At 43.0% G+C, this 23,535-nt stretch overlaps 1 protein-coding gene across 2 annotated transcripts in view; it reads right to left on the bottom strand.

The window, feature by feature from the left end:
* Positions 1 to 9,447: 9,447 nt before the first annotated feature.
* TGS1 (trimethylguanosine synthase 1) overlaps positions 9,448 to 23,535 on the bottom strand; it is a 37,581-nt gene continuing 23,493 nt past the window's right edge. For both annotated transcript variants that reach the window (XM_060127274.1, XM_060127275.1), the window contains 2 exons: positions 23,224 to 23,302; positions 9,448 to 11,401 (listed from right to left, as the gene is read on the bottom strand). In XM_060127274.1, the coding sequence (XP_059983257.1) occupies positions 11,279 to 11,401; positions 23,224 to 23,302 (202 nt within the window). In that variant the 3' untranslated portion in view covers positions 9,448 to 11,278. The remainder of the gene's footprint in view (positions 11,402 to 23,223; positions 23,303 to 23,535) is intronic.

Genomic DNA, 23,535 nt, shown 5'->3' with positions numbered 1-23,535 from the left:
GACGCCTTGTCGAGTGCCTGATCTGCAGCCGAGTGTGGACTAAAGGCTCTTCTTTTTCAACAGGATCATATTTTGTCAATGTTCTGTTTTTACACGTGCAGTTACCTATGACACTATTTTTGATTCCCAGAGGGGTGTCAAAAGTTTTGCCCAAACCAACGGATGGGTGTAATTATTTCCTTTATTACTGGCGATGATAATAATCCTGGGTGTTTCCACTGAGAGGCCACCGGATCCCGCCACCCACCGCGTGGGCCTGCGCGGCCGGGTGTGTGTGTGTGTGTGTGTGTGTGTGTGTGTGTGTGTCTTCTATAGCAATTATTGATCTACTCGTCTCTTTTCTTTCCAAAGGTTTGCAACACACTCTATCGTTTGGACCACGTGGAGGGCAATCGCGGCAAGTGGCTTCTGTAGGCGCTGAGTTACAAACAGCAGCTTGACGTTTCTAATCTATACCTTCTGTCTATCACCTTTTATTTCATTCCCTCTTCCCTCCATTCCCATCGATCTGCAGGCCGCACATATACAAGCCCCTGTTAGGGCCCTGGCTCTGCTGCTGTCCTAGCCACAGCACAGAAAGTGCTGGAAGGCAGGGCATGGAGTGGGCCGGGCAGCCGGGACCCTCCGGGCAGCCTCCTCCTCCAGCATCTCTCTGTGCTTCCCTGTCACCCACCGTCTGTCCTCAGCTCGAGGCCACTTCTCTTTACATTATTCTAAGTATACCGATGGATGAGGGGTTCAAACAAGTGAACCCCCAGGATTTAGTTAGCCTACGTGACACAGCAGCCTGGCATTCATAAATCAAAGGGATGAGCGACCAAAGAAGGGACTACTTAGAGAGTATCTGCAGTCAGGGTCCGAAAGAAACAGGTTTCTGACAGTGCTGCTGAGGGACCTCGGCTTGCAGAGGACGAGCTGGGGTCCGGGACCACCCACTCAGCTCCCTGCGAGTCTGCAGGGCGTCGCTGTCCAGTGGGCAGCCCGGAGACGTGGCTACCGAGAACTAGAAACGCGGGCAGGTCCGAATTGAGATGTGCTCTCTGTGCAACGCACACATGTGGTTTCAAAGCCTTAGTACCAAAAAAGGGGTACAAATTATATTTAATAATTTTTGTATCAATTATGTGTTTAATGATAATATTTTGGATACTGGGGGGTAAAAAAATATACGGTCAGGCTGAATTTCACCTTCTTTTCACCTAATTTAACGTTAGAACGTTGTGATATATGTGGCTGGCATTATATTTCCATTCAGCGCCATGGCCGAACAATGGCCTTATCTCTAGCCCGCCAGGAGCCCCTCCAGGAGACGGGCCTACTCCTCTGCAACTGTCAGGGACAAAAGTTCTCTAACTGTGTCCCCTGCCTCCCACTGCCTTCCTGCTCAATTCTCATCTTCAGTCGGAGACAGTCACCTCAAGCACAGGTAACCAAACGGACCATCACGATGGGACCCTTCAGACAGGAGACCATCTTGATACACGGGAGGAATGGCTTCGCCACCTCCAGGCCGACTCGACCATTCAGCATCCCCAGGCCCTATTACGAGAATTCTAATATCTGCCCCACCATAACCACACATCCATCGCAGGTCTTCCCCAAGGAGAATGTGGCATATGGGGCTGAGCAGTTAAGAGCCCCATCCTACCGACACAGGCTAAGCATTTGGCCGTGTCTACATGACAGCATCGCAGGTCACGTGGGACAGCTGTCTCACTAACAGATGGAGGCTGTGGCTTCCCCATTGCCGCAGAGCTCAGAGAAAGCAACGCTGATCCAGGAGCCGGGCATCTGGGCCTAATCTCATCTAGATTTCTATCGAATTCACATTCTTTTGGTGCCTATAAAGGAGGAAAATTAACTTCACATTCTTACAGTGCCTATAAAGATAATGCCTGTGCTATGACTTGCCCGAGGGATAAGATTTTCCCTCCTTTTAGGGGTTAGAATCCTGGTAGGTGATGAGAGAGGAATACCAAGATCATAAGATCGGCCTGCATGATACTCAACAGCTGGGTCCTGGGGACATCCAAATGGTCAATTTCATTTACACCAAAAAAAAAATCTGAAGAACAGATGAAATGTTTTAACTCTTCATTCAAATGCTTGGGTCTGGCATAAAGACAGCTCTAGATTTATGAAAGTGGTGCGTAGGTATCGGGAAAGGCTGTGGGTTACTAGATTTACACCAGCTACGGATGGTGCAGTGCAGTCTGGGGGCAGTTCCTGATCCTAGAGTCACAAGGAAACAGGCAGCAACACCCTAATACAGATGTGGCTCCTGATAACTGACCATCTCTTTTCCAAGTGGTCAAAAGTGTCATTTCCGGAACACAGCACAGAGCAAACTAAGGGTTTGGGAGGGGCTTCAGACGGTCACACGTGGAGAACACATCAAATTAGGCGGAACTCGAGCCCGGCCGTGGAACACGCCAGAGCACCCCCTGCTGAAACTCTCATCAGAAGCATCAGATGAGGTCACCTGCCAAAGGCAACCAGCAAGACCTTTCTGTGTGCTCACGACTACATACGCCCTTTTGTTCAACACATGCCAGAGGCTAGAATGTTCTGGACACCTTGGGGGATGCAGCGTAAGACACCCCTGGCCCCCCAGAAGTCCAGTGCAATGAAAGTGGGTGCACCTGTAACTCATTCTCTCTTGTTTTGTTTAAATTTCAAAATAAAGTTACAGAAGAGTTGCAGGTACTATAAAAAGCCTTTTTTCCTTCAATCGGTTTAAGCCAAGTTGCTGACCTGTTGTCCCATCTGTAATAACCCTTTTTCTTTTATTTATTTCTGTATTTGGATGCTTGGACATCCGGGGCCTTGCTGACCCTGGAGCGTCTGCCCCGCCCAGATAGCCGGTTCCGAGAGATAACACCATGCGAGGAGGGGCTTTTCAATGCAGACCAACCAACCCAGAGTCTACACCCCACCGCTCACAGTCAGGGCCCCTCGCCACCTGCCCTGATCACCAGGGCCAAGTACCAGACAGCCAGGGCTGGCCCTGGCCCCAAGCCCTCTGACCTGATTCAAACTGGTGAATTGCAGTCTTCCAGTAATTCGCTCTCTTGCTTTGCAAAAATCACAGAACTGTTGTGTTGGATGAGTTCATCCACACAGAGCATTTGGAACCGTTTCCGCCCACTGTGAGCCCTGCATTACTTTGTTTTACCACAGCTGGAGTGAATCCTGTGGGGATGTGTCCCCGCCCCGAGGATGCCTCATGCTGACGGCAGGCACTTCCTCTAGTCGGTTCCCCGTGATAATCCAGGGCTGGGCTGGCAAATGGCTTGATGAGGAAGTGACACAGGTAAGGCCACAGTAAAAATTATAGCTGTAGGGGCTTCCCTGGTGGCGCAGTGGTTGAGAGTCCGCCTGCCGATGCAGGGGACGCGGGTTCGTGCCCCGGTCCGGGAAGATCCCACGTGCCGCGGAGCGGCTGGGCCCGTGAGCCATGGCCGCTGAGCCTGCGCGTCCGGAGCCTGTGCTCCGCAACGGGAGAGGCCGCAGCGGTGAGAGGCCCGCGTACTACAAAAAAAAAAAAAAAATTATAGCTGTATAACTATGTAATAAATACTACATACCTGTGACAATGTATATTTATATATATATACTTCTGCATTTTGTATTGTGCTAAAAGATACATACAGTTTACTGTTTTAAAAAATGTATAGTTCAGTGGCATTAAGTGTATTCACATGCTGTGCAGTCAACGCCACTCTCCTTCTCTAGAACTTTCTCATTATCCCCGACATAAACTCCATTCCCACTGAACGATAACTCCCCATTCCTGCCCCCTCCCAGCCCCTGGCACCCACCCTTCTACTCTGTCTCTATGAATCTGCCCACTGTAGGGACCTGTCGTAGGTGAAATCATACACAGTTTTACATTTAGAAATGCAGCTGGGGCACCAGGAACTCTGCACGTGAGTGAGGAGTGCCCACATGCTCCACTACCTCTTCTTCCTTTCTCCCTTTTCTTCCTTTTCATTTTAAAAATACACCATCTTTGTTTTTTCACGTGGGGAGTAGGGTAGGGTACTCTGGGACAGGGAAACAGTGGCAAAGGAGGGGGATGAGTGTCCTAAGAGAGGGAGAATGGGAGGTCATTACAGCATAGCAGTCACCCCTCTAAAGAAACAGTAGTCAGAAGAAGGCAGAAGCCCCTTCCCCTTTGGTGGGCCCCTCCATTTTCTCATTTATTTATTTATTGTTTTTTGTTTGTTTGTTTGCGGTACACGGGCCTCTCACTGTCGTGGCCTCTCCCGTTGCGGAGCACAGGCTCCGGACGCGCAGGCTCAGCGGCCATGGCTCACGGGCCCAGCCGCTCCGCGGCACGTGGGATCCTCCTGGACCGGGGCACGAACCCGGGTCCCCTGCATCAGCAGGCGGGCTCTCAACCACTGCGCCACGAGGGAAGCCCTCATTTATTGTTTTAATCATGTTTTTCTGGACTCTTTCCAGCTGACGGCAGAAGCAGTTAGAGTCGCCCCAGCTAGTTGTTTTTTGGTCTTCACTGCCGACAGGCACAGTCTTATGGATCAAGTCTCGACGGCCACTCTGTGTTAGGATGCTTTCAGCTGCAAGGAAACAAAGCTGATGCAGTTGAACTCAGTACTAATGTAGAGCTCATCGGCCATGTGGTTTCAGGTGCCTCTGGGCCCAGAGACGCTTGGCCGTGGTTTAGCCCTGACGGTGAGATGGCTGCTCTACCCCGAGGGCTAGAGGTTCTCATTTATTGACATCTTCTCACTGATATACAGCAAGCCCTACGTTCCTGCTGATTGAAGTGACTTAGATTGTGTGTACACTTCTGATCCAGTTGCTGTGACAGGGCAGATGGGACTATACTGATTAGCTCTGGCTACGCAGGGCCCACTCTGAGAACAGGACCGAGGGGCCGTCAACACAAACCATGGCAGGGAAATTCAGGACCCGCTAGGAATGACCGGTAGGTTGGTAGCCACTAATAATATCCTCTGTGATAGCGCATGGGTTATTGACACAAAGCCATGGACACTGTACTTCACAGAGCAATTTAGGGAATTTCAAGGCAGAGCTTAAATTAAAACACTCCAAGTCCACCTTGCCCTTATCATGGACTGACTTGTGTAGGGATTTTTAATTCAAGTGCTGACTTGAGACCCTTGACTCCACTTCAGGAACTGAGTGTTGGTTCTGGGTTTAAAAGACCCAGATTGGAGTTCCTCAGATTCCATTCCACTGCTTCTGCAGAAGGCGCTAAAGTTGAACAGCCAGTGAATGAGGGAACTATTTTATCCTAACAGCCTAGCATTGGATATTACTATTTTTAAACTGCTAACTGATGAGCTGTAAACTGTCATCTTAAGCCTGCACTGATAGGTGCTATGAAGCCCCAAAGTCTAGCAGTCCCTGGCACTCTTATTTGTTTAATAAATGATAATTAGGGAATAAATCTGTTTTTTGTGTTTGCATACTATTTGCATTTCCTCATGTAAATTAACGTGCAGATGATTTTTTTCTATTTATTTATTAGAAAAATCATTTAAAGAAATGAATTTGAATGAAGAAAGCATATGTCTTAAAAGAGAGTTAATGGTTCTCCTGTCCCTTAGAAGGGGTTTCCCAGAATGCAGGTCCACGTCTCTTGGAATCTTTACCTCCCAGGGAGAGGCTATCGGGCATGAAAGAATTCAAATTCATCCAAGATCCACAGGCGGTCTAGGCTCAGGAACAAGTGGCTGAAACAGTTACAACAAAAACCTTCAGTGCATACATTTACTATTTTTAATCTCAGTTATATAATTCTTAATTATCTAAAGGATTAAAAAAGTCTTGAATATACTTCAGTTGGGCCAATCAAACAAGAACAACGTTAATTTAGGACTTGCTGAGTACTTGCTTATCTGAAATACTGTAAAAGACTGATCTCTGTGTTTCTAGTTGGAAGGAGGAAGACTTTCACAGTGTCATGTCCTGTGCTGACAAATGCAAGTCTAGTCATCTCACTTTCCAGCTTAAAGTCCTCTGGCTCCCTGTCACCTAAGGATGAAATCTATAAATTCCTAAGCATTTTAGAATGAATTATAAGGGGCCAGAAGCCTCACAATGGAAAAGAAGTGTTCTTTTTGTTCTCCAGAAATCTAGATCTGCACTGTTGAGGCAGGCGCCACTAGCAACCAGCCACGTGGCTACCGAATGCTTGAAGTGTAGCTGGTACAGACTGAGATGGACTCTAAGTTTAAAATACACGCTGGATGCTGAAAACTTAGTAAGAAAAAAGGTAAACTGTCTCATTAATTTTTTATATCATTTACAAGTTCAAATAATATTTTCAATATAGTTAAACATACTATTAAAGTTAACTTCACCTGTTTGTTTCTACCTTTATTTATTTTTGTTTTTTGAGGAATTTGTAATCTAGGTTTTTTTGGAGTATAATTGCTTTTAAAAAAATTAATTTATTTTTGGCTGTGTTGGGTCTTCGTTGCTGCGCACGGGCTTTCTCTAGTTGCGGCCAGCGCGGGCTACTCTCGGTTGCGGTGTGTGGGCTTCTCATTGCGGCGGCTTCTCTTGTTGCGGAGCACGGGCTCCAGGCGTGCGGGCTTCAGTAGTTGTGGCACACGGGCTCAGTAGTTGTGGCGCACGGGCTTAGTTGCTCCACGGCATGTGGGATCTTCCCGGACCAGGGCTCGAACCCGCATCCCCTGCATTGGCAGGCGGATTCTTAACCACCGCGCCACTGGGGAAGCCCTGGAGTATAATCGCTTTATAATGTTGTGTCCGTTCCTACTGTGCAGCAAAGTGAATCAGCTATATGTATACATATATCCCCCCTTCCCTGGATTTCCTCCCCATTGAGGTCACCACAGACACTGCGTAAAGCTCCCTGTGCTCTACAGCAGGTTCTCGTTAGTTGTCTATTTTACACATAGTGGTGCGTGTATGTCAACCCCTATCTCCCAATCCACCCCACACCCCTTTTGTTTCTTCTTCTCAACGTGGCTGCTAGAAGTTTACAGTTACACTTGTGGCTCATATATTTCTTCTGAGCATGTCTCTATCCACAGTGTGGCTCTAGCTGATTCCCACCGATATTCTCCAGCATTTCCACTAGGCACCTTGCTTGGTCACAGAACGCCTTCCCCATTCAAAGCTGGGGAATTAACCCACTTCTCTGGTGCAGAAAAAAGACGGTTGTGTCTTACAGGGACTCTGGGAGCTGAGCGCCCATCGGGAGGAGCGAGTGAGCGGTGACGCCCTGCGGGCTCTGCTTCCTACACCTCTCAGGTCTGCCTCTCCCCGCGGCCCTCACTCACGGCCCGGGTGCACATCACTGACTGTGGGAGAAGCCTCCTCCCCGGGACCACGGAGCGCACTCAGGCGGCCTGCGAACGCGCACGGCAAACATCGCACAGGAGCACGCTTCTGGCAGTGCCTGTGCTCTGCCGCCGATAGAAACTTAGTTGTTTTCATGCACCATTCCAGTTGCTGCCGCTTCTTGAGAGGCCGTTTACATGCATCACTGCTCGGAAGCTGCGGTCGCTGGTACCCAGCGTGTCAAGAATCGAGGCCCGCGCTGTTTTCGGAGAGCAGCCGGCGCGCCCTCGCTCGGCACAGGACGCTGGCTCACTCTTCAGCAGCTTCTCCAGGAGTCTGACATTCGCCGATGCCTAAACATACTCGTCATTCTTTTGCCTTCGCGCCTTCTAGATGCTGTTTCCTTTCTTGGAATGTCTTGTCCCAACTGGCTAACCTGGAAACCTCCTGTGTGTCCCCCTGCTGTCCAGAGGGCGGCCTTTCACGGCACAGCAAGCAGGCCACGTCACACTTGCCAGCTCCCTGAGGGACGGAATGGCTCTTCATCGTCCTTACGCTCACGATCCATTCCACTGCTTCTCAGGTACGTAGCATTTAGAAAGTAAGTGGATGAACTTTGAAAATATTAATACATAAAGGCATGGTGATCTTTCATTTATGGCGGTATTTGAAATTCTTTTTCAAATAAATTTTGTTTTAAAAAATTAGCTGAGTTAATAAAGAACTAACAGCACATACTGACACAGATGTGGTAACAGCATCATGGTAGCAGACAACTGTCTGCAGGTTGGGAAGCATTGGCCGGGCTAAAGTCTTGCCTCTGGCTGGTTAGGATGTGACCTAACCCCTAGGGCTACGGGAGCATTTCATGTTGCCTTAGATCCCTCTGCTATTTCCTCCAGAATTGTCTGGGTCCATTTATGAAGAGTCTGAGATAAGATATTCACATTTGGGAAGAAGAGTAAACAGTGTATGAAAATTTTTGGGGCTAGTTTTTCAACCTTTTTAGGACAGTAATTACTAAAAAATGAAAAGTTAAAGAATGAAAGCAATGCAACTAAGGAGCCCGCCTGCCACAACTGAGACCCGATGCAACCAAATAAATAAACATTAAAAAAAAAAAGGAATGAAAGCAAATATGAGAAAATGTACTAACTTTATATCAATAAACCATGAACCAACATCTAAGTAAATGGATGTTTTCCAGGGAATTATAAGTTTAAAAAAAAACTTATCAAGACATTTTTTAAAAACCCGAATGAAAAGATTAATGTTATTTAGCACACACAAAAAATAAAACCCTTTCCAGAGCATTCTGCCTGAATAGTCTAACTCTGACACCAAAACCAAGCAAGGTGCACAAAAAACAAACATAAACAAGACAAAACAAAGTAAACTCTTCAAGTGAAATCCAGTAGTGAACTAAAATAATACATTATGATAGAGCAGGATTTAAAGATAAAATGCAGATATGGTTGAATAACTGGAAATTTCAAAAGTAATTTAGTACTTTATTAGATTAAATATGACCAAAAAACTCTAGGAAAGAAAAGCAGCATCTTTAATTTTAATGCAAGCTGCAATAACATTCAAAAGAAATGCTTCTAATCTTTCATTGTAAGATAAAAAGCAAGTAAAAAAATGCCATTATCATAACATTCCTGGCGTCCTAACCAATGCAATAGGAAGAGAATAAGAATGAAGAGGTATACACATTGGCAAAGAGAACGACTCAGGCAGATGTCGGGACTGCCTATTTAGAAAATCAAAGTGAAGTAACTGAAAAGCTATTAGAACCATTAAAAAGAGTTCTGTAAGGTGACTGCATGCAAGGAAGAAATTAAAAGCACTGTTACATACATACAATACACCTGTTAGAAACTGTAACAACAAAAAAGACCCCATTCAAAATCAAACAAAAGGTGTGAAATATCAAGCAACAAACTTGGCAAAAAAATGTCAGATTTATACAATTAAAATGATGACGTTTTATTGAAAGACATAAAACAAATTAATGGAGAAGTGTTAGTTCACTTGATAGAAAATGATGTAGCAGTTAGCTATTCATTTGGTGACAACATGAGATGCCTAACACGTGCAATTTGGGTAATATATGAAAAATTGCTCACACCTTACTCGTAATAAGGACATGCAAATTAAAATAAGTTTATTGTTTGTTCAGATTGGTAACAGTAAGAAGTGAAAAAATATGATATGTTTTTGAGGCTGTGGGGAAAACCGGCCCCTTTCATGCATAGCTAGTGAGAATATACATTTTTGGAGGACAACCTGACATGATACATTAAAGAAAAAAATAAGCATGAACTTTGACTTGAAAACTCCACTTCTAGGAATCTACTCTACTTAAAAATATACACCATAGTACTATCTGCAATTGCAAAAACTGGGAACAATGTAAGTGTTCAGAGTTGGGTAACGGTTAAAGAAATTCTCATAGATTTATATTATGTGATTGTTAGAAGATGTATACGTATTGATGTGGAAAAATTTGTAAGACATTAAATTAAAAACAAAACTCAAATGCCAAAATAATATAATCCAATCCCACCCCATCCCACTGTGTATGCACAAGCTTATACTGCAGAGAAGTGTCTTAAAGGATATACACCAAAGTGTCAATAGCGGTTGCCTTTGGGAAAAGGAGTGCAAGTGTGGGAGATGGGGATGGAGAGGAAGGGCTCAAGGCAGGGGCGGATGGTAAGGTGAGGGTGCTGTGTTCACTTTGTATTTAAACTGTTGGAATACATATTCACTTTTATAAAAATGTCTTTAAAAAGTTTTATAATTTAACAAGAAAATAAAACCGAGTTGGACTAGAACAGGATTTGGCTTCTCGGGAAGATTTTATTTGGACACGGGGGTTGCTTAGTAGATAAAGTTCTTTTGAGCACTACTAATCTGTAAATGAGTCATTTTACAAGTCAGCTATATATCTGTGCCATTAGAGGGCAGGAATATTTTAACCTTGGTTAGGCTTCCTGTTCTACTTATACACGGTCACATATGTTCAGGAAGACAAATTAGTTTTAATGTTAACAATATACAAGAAAATGTATTGTGGAAAAAAGCATATGCATGAAAGTTAAATGACAAAAACTAAAAAATAATTGGTGATTTTGGAAATCTGCTTTTACCCTTCCATCTCCCACCCCAAGGGGCTAAGTGAGCATATTCTAGTGCTGAGGGCCACGTATAGAGCTGTTAATGACCAACACTGCCATTATTTAAAAAGTGGTGACAAGTTGACGGGTTAGACACTAATCCTACCTGATGAAAAAGTATAAAAACCTAGAACATCGACAGATTTTGATGTTGCAAATTAAATAATAAGAAATTACTTCCATCCTTAATGATCAGTTCAATTGCTGCGGTATTGCAGGGCAATCAGGCAAACTTTGTAAAGTTTCAAGAGACTAAAGTTAGCACTGCTCCATTCTCCAACAAAGTTGTTTTTTATTTAACAGTTATTTTTTTCTAATACTTACTGGAAAATTTCCAGTTTATTTCAATCCACCAGCTCTATCCCAGCCAAAACCATGCTTAATATGCCCATATTATTACAAGATAAAGATCCCAGATCCCCTGTGGCGAAAGAGTCCCCTGTCCCTGAATTCTGACCTACTTTAAAAATGACTGAACACACCTTTTGGATGAACAGTTACGCAACACATATTCTTCTTCCTTTCACTGCCATTTTAATAGAAAAAGAATATAAACTTCTATATTACAAAATATATTTCACATTTTTTTCAATAGAAACTTAAGAAACACTAACTTTATAAAATAAATGGATGTTTAAAAGTAAATTCCGGATGGTACTGCATCAACGTGGGGAAAAAGTGTATTGGGGTACAAATACCCATTTGACTATGGGTACAAAGTATCAGTGAATACAGAGAAGAAATTCCAAGTGAATAGTGTTCTGACCGCTATGATCTTTTGGTCACCTCACTTATGATTCAGAGGCTGATCTGCGGATCAGTTTCCCAAAATAAGCAGTGATTGTCTTCAATCTATTATTAAGAAAGTTTTGTTCTATTTCCACTTGCCCTCCAGGCCCGGCCAAGGATGCCACCTAAAAAGGGAACAGAAGAAAGTCACACATACATAAGCATGGTTTCAAAAGAAATCTTTCCTTCAGATGCTTTATCAAATAATACAGCTCTGGCTTTTTATTTAAGTCTTTCAAACAAGGAGGCATCCCAAATGTTCACTGTTACTGTCCAGGTGGGTATTAATGCAGTACTTGGTGGCAGAAATACTCGTTTCAGACACTTTTGACATTACGGGTATGACCACAGTGCTATGTCATTGTATAAGACCTAATCTCTCCAGTGCCAGAAGTGACAGAACTTAGAGGAACAGAAAATCAACATATCGTTCCCAAATACCAGGTTTATTTATTAAGATGGAATACATCAGAGAGCAAGACAGACCCCGCCCGACTTTCATGGGAGCTCCAGCCTCCACCACCTCCACCTTTTACTTCTCTAGGCGGGTTCTGGTGCTGTTCTCCCAGCTTGTAGCACCTCCTCCGCCTGTTGCTCTTTTGTGTGTGTGTGTAGTTCTAAGTCTCCCACTCCCCCGTTTTTATTGTGGTTAAATACATCATTTTTCTTGAGGTCTACCGTAGACGGCGACTAACACGGTTATTTGGAAGCTGAAAGCACCGTCCCTCTCCACCCCCACAGACTTAACCTCAAAAGGATGCTTCAAATTAGCAATGCTTTGCCCGAAGTTCTTAGACAGAAAAGTTTTGTTCTGGTCCAACATTTCTTCATCCAACCTCTCAGGTCTGTTACTAGCAAATATACTCCCTCCTTGCCCATGATTACATCACCAGAGACCAGTTTGCCAGGGCAGCAGTGAGGATGAAGTGGAAGGGAACGCATGGAAGCCCGGGGGCTCAGAGAACTGAAGACACGGGGTGTTGGAGAGAGGGCTCCCCAGGTACCAGGGACCGGCACCAATGACAGAGACACCACCTCTGTAATTATGTCACTGTAACAGCCAAAACTGTAGCTGCGTATTTTGCAAAGAGAGGTGTTGTTGGTCTAGTTTGGTTTGGAGGTGAGAGATCTAATCTCGGTGGTATTACACATGCTCCACCAGCATCGAGTGGAAGGTAAGATTTATTGTACATCACCAATGAGTATGTATTTTAAAGCATTTCAACTTCCTCTTAGAAAAACGTCACAGATACAGAAACAGGGAAGAAGCAAAGCTCATTCTATACTACACACTAAAAGAAAAAAAAAAGAGGCTGTCCCACTAAGGCAGTAACAATGTCAATTTCAACCCGGCCCACAAAGAGATGCAAAAGAGACAGCTGTGTTTTCACCAATAGGAACAGATGACAGCAGAAGTGAAACACAGTATCTGTTACAAGGATGAGAAGCTCACATACATCCCACTGTTTACTAATGAGGCATATAATTATTCAAGTAGAACTAGAGCAGCAATTCTTAGGAAGAAGTGTTTTATTTTCTATTTTGATATCTTTATGTCAGTCTGATTTTTCACAAGGAAGGGCAAAATGAAGAATCTGTCTTTAACCAATAAAAGGCGTTTTGACTAGTATATTTAAAATATAATTGTTTCACAGTAATTTTTCTATGAGTTAAGATATAACTTAAGTGCAGTATTTCTCCCATTCCTTTAAATAGTGATTTATTTAAAGAAAGTGAGACTGGCAAGCAGAAGTTTTCTCTGGGGGTGGCGTTAGGGAACGAGAGAGGAAGAGGAAGGAAAGGAGGAGAGAAGAGGTCGGGTGAATAGAAGCACAGCAGAGCTGAAGCAGCAGCGAAAATCTGCCAGGACAGGGAGGGCAGAGAAAAGCAATCAGAGGCAAAGTTACATACCAGTTCTACCAATAATTTGCTCATCAGTATAGAAAGCCGTTAAGACAGGGTTTGGCTTCCTACACCTAAAAAGCAGGAATGCTACCCATCTCTGTAAAAAGAGCCATAAATAGAATTACAGTAAAACGAATCTCTGAGAAGGTAGGGTTGCCTGGACTTGGGTGCTTTGGATAGAAAAAGGAATGAAGACGTCTTACGTGGGAGTTTTTGAGGTCTATTATAAAACAGTTATTTATAAATTATTATATAAAATAAAATATCTTATTCAACAACTACTGAATAAATAGCTTAAAGGTTTTGGTTCTAGGCAGTGGAGTGTAGCAAAACAAAACGAAACAAAACAAAAACAACAAAAAAACCCAAAGAATGTTGCCTTCCTGAATCGTACATTCTAGCCGGGAGACTCAGATGATGGACAATTGAAACAAGTATTGAAAATGCCTATCTAGTGTTTAGAAAGAAACTTAAAAAAAACAACAAACTTAATATGTTACTTCAAGTGTTCTAATTAAAAATAATTTCTAACCTTAGCCTTTTTGCGTTTTTCTAATATTTTCACAAGTACATATATTTTCAAGGTTAGAATTCTAGAGTTGAAAGACTAAAAATTATGTAGTTCAAGCCATTAAATATTTTGTTTCAAGCAAACTTAATGCCATCAATTTCCAGCTGTCTTTATTTTTCACTAGCAGGTTTAACTGACAAAATGTCATCTGGTTTCTTCCCCTTTCTTAAAGTTTAATAAATTGAGAGAGAGAGAGAGAGAGAGAGAGAGAGAGGAAAGGGGAAAGGAGGAGAGGGAGAGGAAGAGGAAGGAGGGAGGGAAGCCAGCAACTCTGGACGACACGCTACATTTTTGCTATTGTACTTAAATATACTAGATGTACCAAAAGAAATCACAGTTTGCTTGGGCTGGAACTAGAACTAAGGAATGAACTCTCATCAACTAGATTTCATGTCAGGCAATAAGGCTGTTCTTTGGGGATGGGGAAAAGAGAAATGGGTAAAGGTCACAATACAGGTGATAACTAGTGAAATAAAAGGTACCGTGTAGAAGATTTAAGAGTTCAATAAAGATTCAAAATTGCACTTTTTAAAAAAAGCAAACTGATTTAAAGTAAAAATATATGGTAACTGAAGTAGAGAAAATAATTTCTAAACTGGATCCTCATGGAAAAATATATAATAAATACTTTATTATAAGAAAGATACAGACCAATTAGAACACTGAAAAAAATGTCCTATTACTACACTGGAGAAGTGATTATTTCTGCAACATGTAAAATCTTGCTTAGAAGCAAATTACACCAAGTGAATAGGAAGAGTACTTTTTATGGGGCCTATAGATCTCTGTCAATTACAGTGACATAAGCAAAAAGCATCTGAAATATTGGCTCTGACTAGAAACCTAATGACTACTGTATAGCACAGGGAACTCTACTCAGTGCTCACTCTGTAATGACCTGTGTGGGAAAAGAATCTAAAAAAGAGTGGATATATGTATATGTATAACTGATTCACTTTGCTGTACACCTGAAACTAACACAACATTGTAAATCAACTCTACTCCAATAAATATTAATTAAAAAAAAAAGAAACCTAATGTCCAACAGACAAGTGTCTCACCCACAATTCCCTTTTGTCCTCAAGTTTCTTTTGTTACATCCAACTAATAACTTCACAAAAATAGAGGTTGGGCAAAAATATTTCTGATGAACAGTTCTCTAGGAAATAAAAGTATTTTTTTATCAATGGAAAACCAGGCAATACTCAAACTTATGCATATTTATTGAAATTAGTTCCATATCTCTGCACATGGTAAATAGAAGTGAGATTTCTATGCTTAAGTGAATAAATCTTATTTTTTATTTTTTGCTGTTTTTCATATAACTCGAATGCTACCTCAGGTTCTCAAAGACATTATTTCCTCTCTGTTTCTCTCTTCCTTCAAATATTTATTTGTTGATTAAGACAAATAAGATTTTGAAAAGCCATCACTGTCAACAGGAGCACACTGGTGGCATGTCAAAAAAATTCTCCTTGGCATCAAAAGCTCATCTACACGCATCTCTCAGGAGAAGGATATAATAACCAGAGTTCACTAAGCTTCGTCCCTCACCCGTTACCAGAACAGGTACTGGAAACAGGAAGACTGTTCTTAAATTCAACAAGTTCTCTAAAGCACAACAGACTAGAGAACAAGGAAGCCCCTGGTTAACAGCACAGGACTTGTATACAGCTCTGTGTGTGGCATCCTTTATTGAAAAACTTATCCGGAGGAGGGAAGGAAATATAAGCTTAGGTTCAGAAGCATTTGAATCTTCTCAATTAGCCTTAGGAGGCCAGCTTCACAGGCCCCCCCCCAAGAAACAGAATGTACATGCCGTACAAGAATGAATAATACTGCTCTGACTGTCCAGCGGCAAACTTTCCAAGGGAAAGGCTGGCTGATAAACGTTACAAGCTGAACAGTTGTATCCTGAATTGCAACATAGGATTCAGCAGTGAATTTCACTAAGAACAGAGCTGGTCTAGAAACCTGGGTGCCGGTGGCTGGAAGAGAGGAGAGGATCCTTGTGGCAGATAAAGGTCGGCAGCAAGCTGTCATTCTGAGGTGAAGTGTTGGCCCCCTGTCGTCCATCTCACCAGTCAGGAGTGAAACAACCGATTCCGCAAAAATTCTGATGCCCTTTGCTTCTCTTGTCACCTCAGCTTCGGCCCACGGCCCCCGCTCTCATGGTGGCCAACTCTGTGACTGGTAACGAGGTCCTTGTCAGCAGGAGACACGAAGGCACTAACTGCGCCACGAGAAAGACCAGCAAATGCCTCACGTGCCTCGTTCACGCATCAGTGCGGGCAGGCCGATGACCTGGCTTGCTCGCTGCAGAGCTGTCACGAGGATCCAGTGGAACGCGCAGGGCACGCTGCAAACTCTAAGTACGCATGCCACTACGACAAGGCTCCTATGTTGTATCTAAATGCAGGGGACAGTCCTTTGCAGGATGAATACAGTTCTGTAGGATGAGTGCCCTGAGTTTTAAAGGCTGGGCATTTTCAGGGAAAGCAGTTTCAGAGTTACTACTCCCACATGTACCAGAAGCGCAGTCTAGCTCTCAGCCCTCTTTCTGTTGTCTCCTGCTTCTGGGGTCCACACCTGGAGTTTAAGGGACCTCCAACTGTTGGGGTGATTTTATCACATTTACCATATGGATATAGTTTTGGCTACATGAACGTGCTGCCATCAGACCAGATTTCTACTATGGAAATTTCATTTAAAGCAATTTGACCCAATTTCTTATCAAGCTTAATATTTAGAAACTGGTCAGGCCCCAATTTTCCTTTTATTGAATAAGCAGATTGCTATAATAGCTTAGAACTAATATTTGCAAAGAAATTAGTGGTAAACTTTTATTGTATTCAGCCAAAAATCAAACACTAAAAATGCTAATGAACCGAATTTTGTTATATTTAAAGTGTTTCCCCAAATAACAAAATTACCTAATAGTTTCCATAACTATAAATAGTTTTAACTATTCAAATGCATCTAATTGTACTCTTTTATATGGTAAGTTTTAGAAATGTTCCCTATAAATAAGTCCTCCCTCCCTATCTCACAAAATAAACCATTAGAAGTGCGATGACTGTGACACTTCCTAGACACTGTGTGTTGGCTCTGATGGGAGCCTCAAGAATTCTGCTGACTAGAAATGTCTCTGGATGAAATCTAATGTCAATTTCTACACTTAAAGATACAACTTAAATAATCGCAGGATAAGTTTTACCTACAGTGTTGGGTTAATTTGTAAATATTTTCCTGCTCTATCAGGCAATGAAATAGGTGTGGTCTGGCCTGTTATCATGAAGCGTATCGGGGAAGTCATGGAAGGGTGGAGCATGCCTACTAGACAGGTGCCAGGAAGGCCCTGGTTAATTTTCTCAACACAGCCCTTAGGGATGATGCTGAGTGTTGCCCTGCCCTCTGTACTGGTATGAACAAGTTATAGGGAAAAGTAACTTAAATTAACTTGACTTGAAAAGTACAAAGGCTCTCACTTTTCTGAGTCATCACATTTTAAGAGTTACGAAATCAAACAAAGATAAGGATGAAAAAAACAAAAAACAAAAAAAAACAAGGATAAGGAGGCACTATAACAAACTGACCAGGAGCCACTCCTCTCTCTGTTCCCAGGTCTGTCTGGGAGACAGGACACCTCCTGTTAGACGTTCCACCCGCAGGGCTTTCATACAAACACGGTGTCTGACAATCGTTGCCATGTGGCTTCTTTGTGGAGACTAAGCATTCTACTCTGCTCAAACCTCTATCCACATTGTATACATTTACCACTTAAAAGAGAAGATTCTCATGTTTGGAAAGCATGGTAAACCCAAAGCTAGTACCGGCTGCAAATCTATGGCTGTCAAAGGAAAGAAATGAAGGAAAACACAGCAAGATACAGGCGTCAAGCAGAAAATATACAATAATCCCGCACTCCATCGACAGTGATTTCAATGAGTGAGATATACCTTGCCTCCAAAGAGCCTGAGTTTGACAGTGAGAGTCTGCATAACAAGGGACACACATGTCCTGGAATGAACCCCAAACAGAGGAAGGGAATAAGAGACTGAGGAAAAAGGCGACCTGGAAAAATATTTTACTAGATCCTGAAAACAATGAGACTTGTTACTTATATGGAAAGATTATAAGATAACTTATATTTGTACTGAGTCCACAGTCAGCTTAACTACCCTAAACATAAATGTTATCCAGAGTACAGATCTCCCTGGATGGGAACGTAACTGTTCTCTATAGGCATTTCTATGAGAAGAATGTAGGCTGAGTCTCAAACAGCAGAGATTCGTAAACTTTTAGAACCCAACAACCCATTTGTCAGTTCAGGTGGCTGTGATCTTCTAAACGCTCCTCTGCTCTCTGCTCTTTCTAAATCTTGGAGCACCGTCTCTTCTCTCATTTAAGAAATCCTACATATGGATAGGTTGTCTTCATTTTATTATAAAAAGAAAAGGTGATCTCCCACTGTAATTTGATCTAAATTCAATACCAATATAATGTGCTTGAAATCTTAAGTTTTCTTTTTGACTTTCATTATTCTCTAGTGTCGTTACTCCCTCTAGAGGCAGAAAATGTGAATGCACTACAAGCCAGAATTCTGGCGGGGGTGCGAAGTAAACCAAAACGAAGGGAAAAAAGTTAACTTTCTCCTTGGGCAAGTGTTAATTTAAGTAGAAAAAAATGTGCTCGCTTGAACTTTCGCAAAAAATAGTGAATTTCCTATTGTCATTCAAGTACCCAAATATGCCCGTCTAATGTTTAATATAAGGATCATCTAGCCTTTCATGAGACTAGTTATGATGCATGATATCTTTTTTCTTTTTACATTTTTTTTCTTTTCTTGATGCATAATATTTACATACGAGAAAAAGAGAATTATGGAATAGGCTCAGCCTTATCTGGGAATCTAGAACGCGGATCTGAGTCATATGAGTAGCAGATATTAGGTTTAATATTCAATTTGATATAAAAATGCAAAAAGCAAGGGGATAGTGCTTTTTCTTTTGTCTTGTAGCAGCACAAAGTATTTGAGAGACCTAATGTTTAGATGCAATGGCTCATGGGTAAGATCTAAGAGCAGCCCCTGCTAACTCAGAGCAGGGGCTCAGACTCATTAATTCTATTTCCTTTTCTTTTAACCCAGAGAATCTCAACTCTGGCAGCACATGACAATCACGTGGGGGGTTTAAAAAATTATGCTTGGGTCTCATCCCAGAAAATAAATTAGAGACAACCTTTCTCAGTAGACCTGAGTCTCAGTAGTTTAAAAAAGCTACTCTGCTGTGACTGTAAAACTCTTAGAAGAAAACACAGGGGAAAATCTTCAAGACATTGCATTTGGCAATAATTTCTTGGATATGACATCAAAAGCACAGGCAACACACAAAAAAATCAGATAAGCTGAACTTCATCAAAATTAAAAACTTTCGTGCAGCAGAGAGCACTATTAAGGGAGTAAAGAGGGAGTTCCCTGGCGGTCCAGTGGTTAGGACTCCGCACTTTCACTGCCGAGGGTCGGGGTTCGATCCCTGGTCGGGGAACTAAGATCCCACAAGCTGCTCAGCGTGGCCAAAAAAAAACTAAAGAGGCAACCCATGGGATGAGAGAAAATACTGGTGAAGCATATAGCCGATAATGGATTAATACTCAGAAGATACGCACATGAAAAGATGGTCAACATCACTTGTCCTTAGGAAAATGCAAGTCAAAAGCACAATGAGATACCACTTCACGCCCATTAGGATGGCTATTACCGAAGAACAACAACAACAAACAGAAAGTAACAAATGTTACTGAGATTGTGGAGAAATCAGAACTCTTGGGACTGCTGGTGGGAATGTAAAATCGTTCAGCTGCTGTGGAGAACAGTAAGGTGATTCCTCAAAAACCTAAAACTAGAATTACCATGTGATCCAGCAATTCCGCTTCTGAATCTATAACCAAGTGAACTGAGTGCAGGGACTTGACTAGATATCTGTACACCCATGTTCACAGCAGCCTTATCCACAGTCAAAAGGTGGACCATGGACCCTAAACGTCCGTGGACGGATGAATGGCTAAACGAAATGCAGTGTACGCTGACAACAGAATGCTACTTAGCCTTAAAAATAAAGGAAATTCTGACACGTGTTATAACATGGATGAACCTTAAGGACATTACACTGAGTGAAGTAAGCCAGACACAAAAGGACAGATATTGTACGATTCCACACATGAGCTATGTAAGTATGAGGTATGCATGAGTAGTCAAATTTATAGACTCAGAGTAGAATGGTGGGTGTCAGGGGCAGGTAGTGGAGGGATGGGCAGTTAGAGTATAATGGGTGCAGAGTTGCAGTTTCAGCAGATGAAAAGGTCCTGAGACGGACGGTGGTGATAGCTGTACAACAACATGAATGTATTTAACACCATGGACTGTGTGCTTAAAAATGACTTATGGTAGGGCTTCCCTGGTGGCGCAGTGGTTGAGAGTCTGCCTGCCGATGCAGGGGATGCGGGTTCGTGCCCTGGTCCGGGAAGATCCCACATGCCGCGGAGCGGCTGGGCCCGTGAGCCATGGCCGCTGAGCCTGCGCGTCCGGAGCCTGTGCTCCGCAACGGGAGAGGCCACAACAGTGAGAGGCCCGCGTATCGCAAAAAAAAAAAAAAAAAAATGACTTACGGTAAATTTTGTCATGTATATTTTACCACAATTAAAAAAACAAAAAAGCCACTCAGGTGATTTAATTTGCAGCCAGATCTGAGAGAGACCCAGTGTTCCAAAGACTAAGCAGATGAACCAAAGATGGGAAAGTGTAACACATTAAAATAAGAGTACATCCAATACAAGTAAGTATTACTGCTTTCTGAGAGGAGGAAGAGAAAAAAAATCTATAATCTGGGATGTGTGTTTATAAATTAAATCCTGTCATTTTACAAAAAAAAAACCACATATTTTTTTGGGGGGGGGCTGTGCCGCACAGCTTGCGGGATCTTAGCTCCCCGACCAGGGATCGAACCCGCGCCCCCTGCATTGGAAGCGCAGAGCCCTAACCAGCGGACCGCCAGGGAAGCCCGCATTTTACAAATATCAAAGCTGTCTATTGTCTCCTCTAGAGAAAGCATGACATCTTTACCTATTGGTCCTCTTCAGAATCTTAGTAATGTTTACATTCTTTCCACGATAACTTTATGACAGGATCTTCTAAGTAACAGACACACGACTTTTTGAGGGTTTATGGGCTAGACGCACTGTGAAAAATGCTTTATCCCTTATTTCATTTGTTCTTCAAAACCACCAACAACAAGTGGCAGGGCTGAGACGAAACTCGGGTCTGACTCTCAGCGCCTCTTTTTCCAGCCCATCACCGGAACATTAGCCACATACTCCCACTTCCGCGTCACTGATGTTCTGGCCACACCTTCTCCTCCACTCCTCCAGCCAAGTCTGCTTTAGCTTAAAGTCTGGTTTATCCGCTGTATGTATCATCCCGGGCCTTTCCTGAAGTCATCCGGCAGAAAGCCAGGGTTTTAATCTCTGCCTTGCTTAGGAGAAGGCTGCGCTATCACTAGCTTGTAATCCGGAGAAGGTGCTGAACTAGCGCGCCTGCTGGCTCTTGTAAGACAGGTCTGGAGACAGAACAGAGGGAAACCACCAAACAAAAGAAACCTATGGAGAGACCTGCGGTGGCTCGAGAGAGAGAGGGAGGCAGGGAGGGGGGGAGAGAGAGAGAGAGAGAGAGAGAGAGAGAACTTGTGTAGGACGGAGGGCGGTGCCTCTGGCCGGGGGCAGGAGGCAGTGGCTGTGGGAATTGAAAACAGGAGGAAGGAACACAAGGAACGTGAAATTCTGCTCTCGTGGCCTCGGCTCAACAGCGTCTGTGCCGCGCCTGCAGAGCTATAGCTGGAAAGCGAGGGCGGCTGAAGAGAAGCTCTGACGTGAGAAGCTGCGAGAAGCAGGTGGGGACCCGGCCCTGCAGCTGCCCTCTCCCACCCTGCTCTCCAGACATCCTCGGGCTGATGCCGGACACTCTGTGGTGAAGGAGTACAGCCTTCAATCGCTGCTTTTGCCCAGCCTCCTCCCCAACTGCAGTCCTGAGCTGGCGGGTTAGCAACCCCAGAGCTCACCCACCGCCACCCCTGCAGGTGGCCGCTGGGGTCCACACAGCCTTAGATGGCGGTTCGCAACCCAGGATGCACATCAGAATGACCCAGGAAGCTTAAGAAACTGGTTAGATCGATTTCGGGGATGGGGCTCGGAGAGTCAGTTTTTTACAAATGCCCAATGATTCTAAAGGGCAGCGAGGTCTGACACTCACTGGATTCTGGCCTGGCCTTTCTCCTTCTGCATTACTCGAGAATAGCCAATAGGCACTAAAACAAGACATCTGAGGACCACGAGTACTTCATGGAAGAAAAGCAAACAGGCCTAGAAATTATATCAAACGCAGAAAGGATAAAAAAGATTCATGATTTAAACTTCTTACAATAATAAAAATATTCGAGTGCAAAAGAAGAAAACAGAACACAATGCAGAAACATTAGGTGTAAAGAATATAAAAAACACAATAGATGGGATAGAGAGAATTTATATATGTGAGCAATGAAGACCAGACCGAGGTAATCTCCCAGAAGGAAAAAGGAGACAAAACACCAGAAAATACAGTTATGGGAGACTAAGATCCACGTAACAGATGTCCCGAAAAAGGAAAAAAGATGGTGAGAACATAGTTGAACAGATAATGGAGATAATGTCTCCAGAGTAAAGCATGATGAACAAAGCTCAGTGACAGAGCTGGCTCTCAAGTACCAAACGGGAGAGAAAGGAGAAACCGGCGCCCAGCAGCACTGGAGTAAATTGAAATATCAAAGACAAAAGGTTTTCAGTAGAATGCTTCGCACAAAGCAGACATGTAATGAGCGCTTATAAAAAACACCAACAAAAGCATGAAATAAAGACATCATCAAATCTTTGTGAGGCAGTTATTATTCTAGGGAAAAAAACCAACATGTTTAAAATAAATGTTTATGATAAGAACGCAACAAGGACATCTGAATGTTAGTCAAGTGTCCTATGGTTAAAACTGTTCCTGGACACATGGAGGTTTTATTTGTCTGTGGATTTCTATCTAGGCTGCCATTCTGAGGAATACCTAAAACCTGTTCTCAAGGTAGGCTGCAGTAAACAGATCTCAGCTAGGCTAGGCGTGCTCATGTGAAACACAACACATTCATCCTTTCAGGACACGGAATGAAAAGCCCAGAGTGCTCTGTTTATGTTTATGCAGGTCAGGAGCCGTGGAGACGAACAGGATGAAACAGGCATGGATTTAACTGCTAAGCACTTCCAGTTTTCTAATAATAGTCAAAAAGCCAGGGACTTCTCATAAACATGTTCTCAAGTAAAGAAAGACCCTGTATCTTTTTCGGTCCAATCTCTGTAATAGTCACACAAGAGGCTCATAGAAGTTCTTCAGTAATGGCTTACCTGGTCGATATTAGCATTTCTTGGAAGAAAATAAATGATATTATTCGTGATCTTCTGGGAAAGTCTGAAAATTTCAAAGGTGGACAGCAGTTAAGGAAAAGTAACAAAAACAGTAGGTAATTTCTGATCAGAGATATATTCTTCACTTACTACATCATAACCCAAATGTACTCCGATATGTAACAATACCCTCTAATGGGACCTAAAAGAGAATGAAGTAGCATACTGTCCCTGATGGGTCAGGGATTAGAGGTTAAATCTATTTATTCAATTATCCTAGTGGTAGGAAACCAAGAGCCGGAGACACACATT

Source organism: Lagenorhynchus albirostris, chromosome 17 (genome assembly GCF_949774975.1).
Source record: "Lagenorhynchus albirostris chromosome 17, mLagAlb1.1, whole genome shotgun sequence".
Lineage (NCBI taxonomy): Eukaryota > Metazoa > Chordata > Mammalia > Artiodactyla > Delphinidae > Lagenorhynchus > Lagenorhynchus albirostris.
Note: the sequence above shows the minus strand (reverse complement) of the source record. Positions and strands in the feature narration are given on the sequence as shown.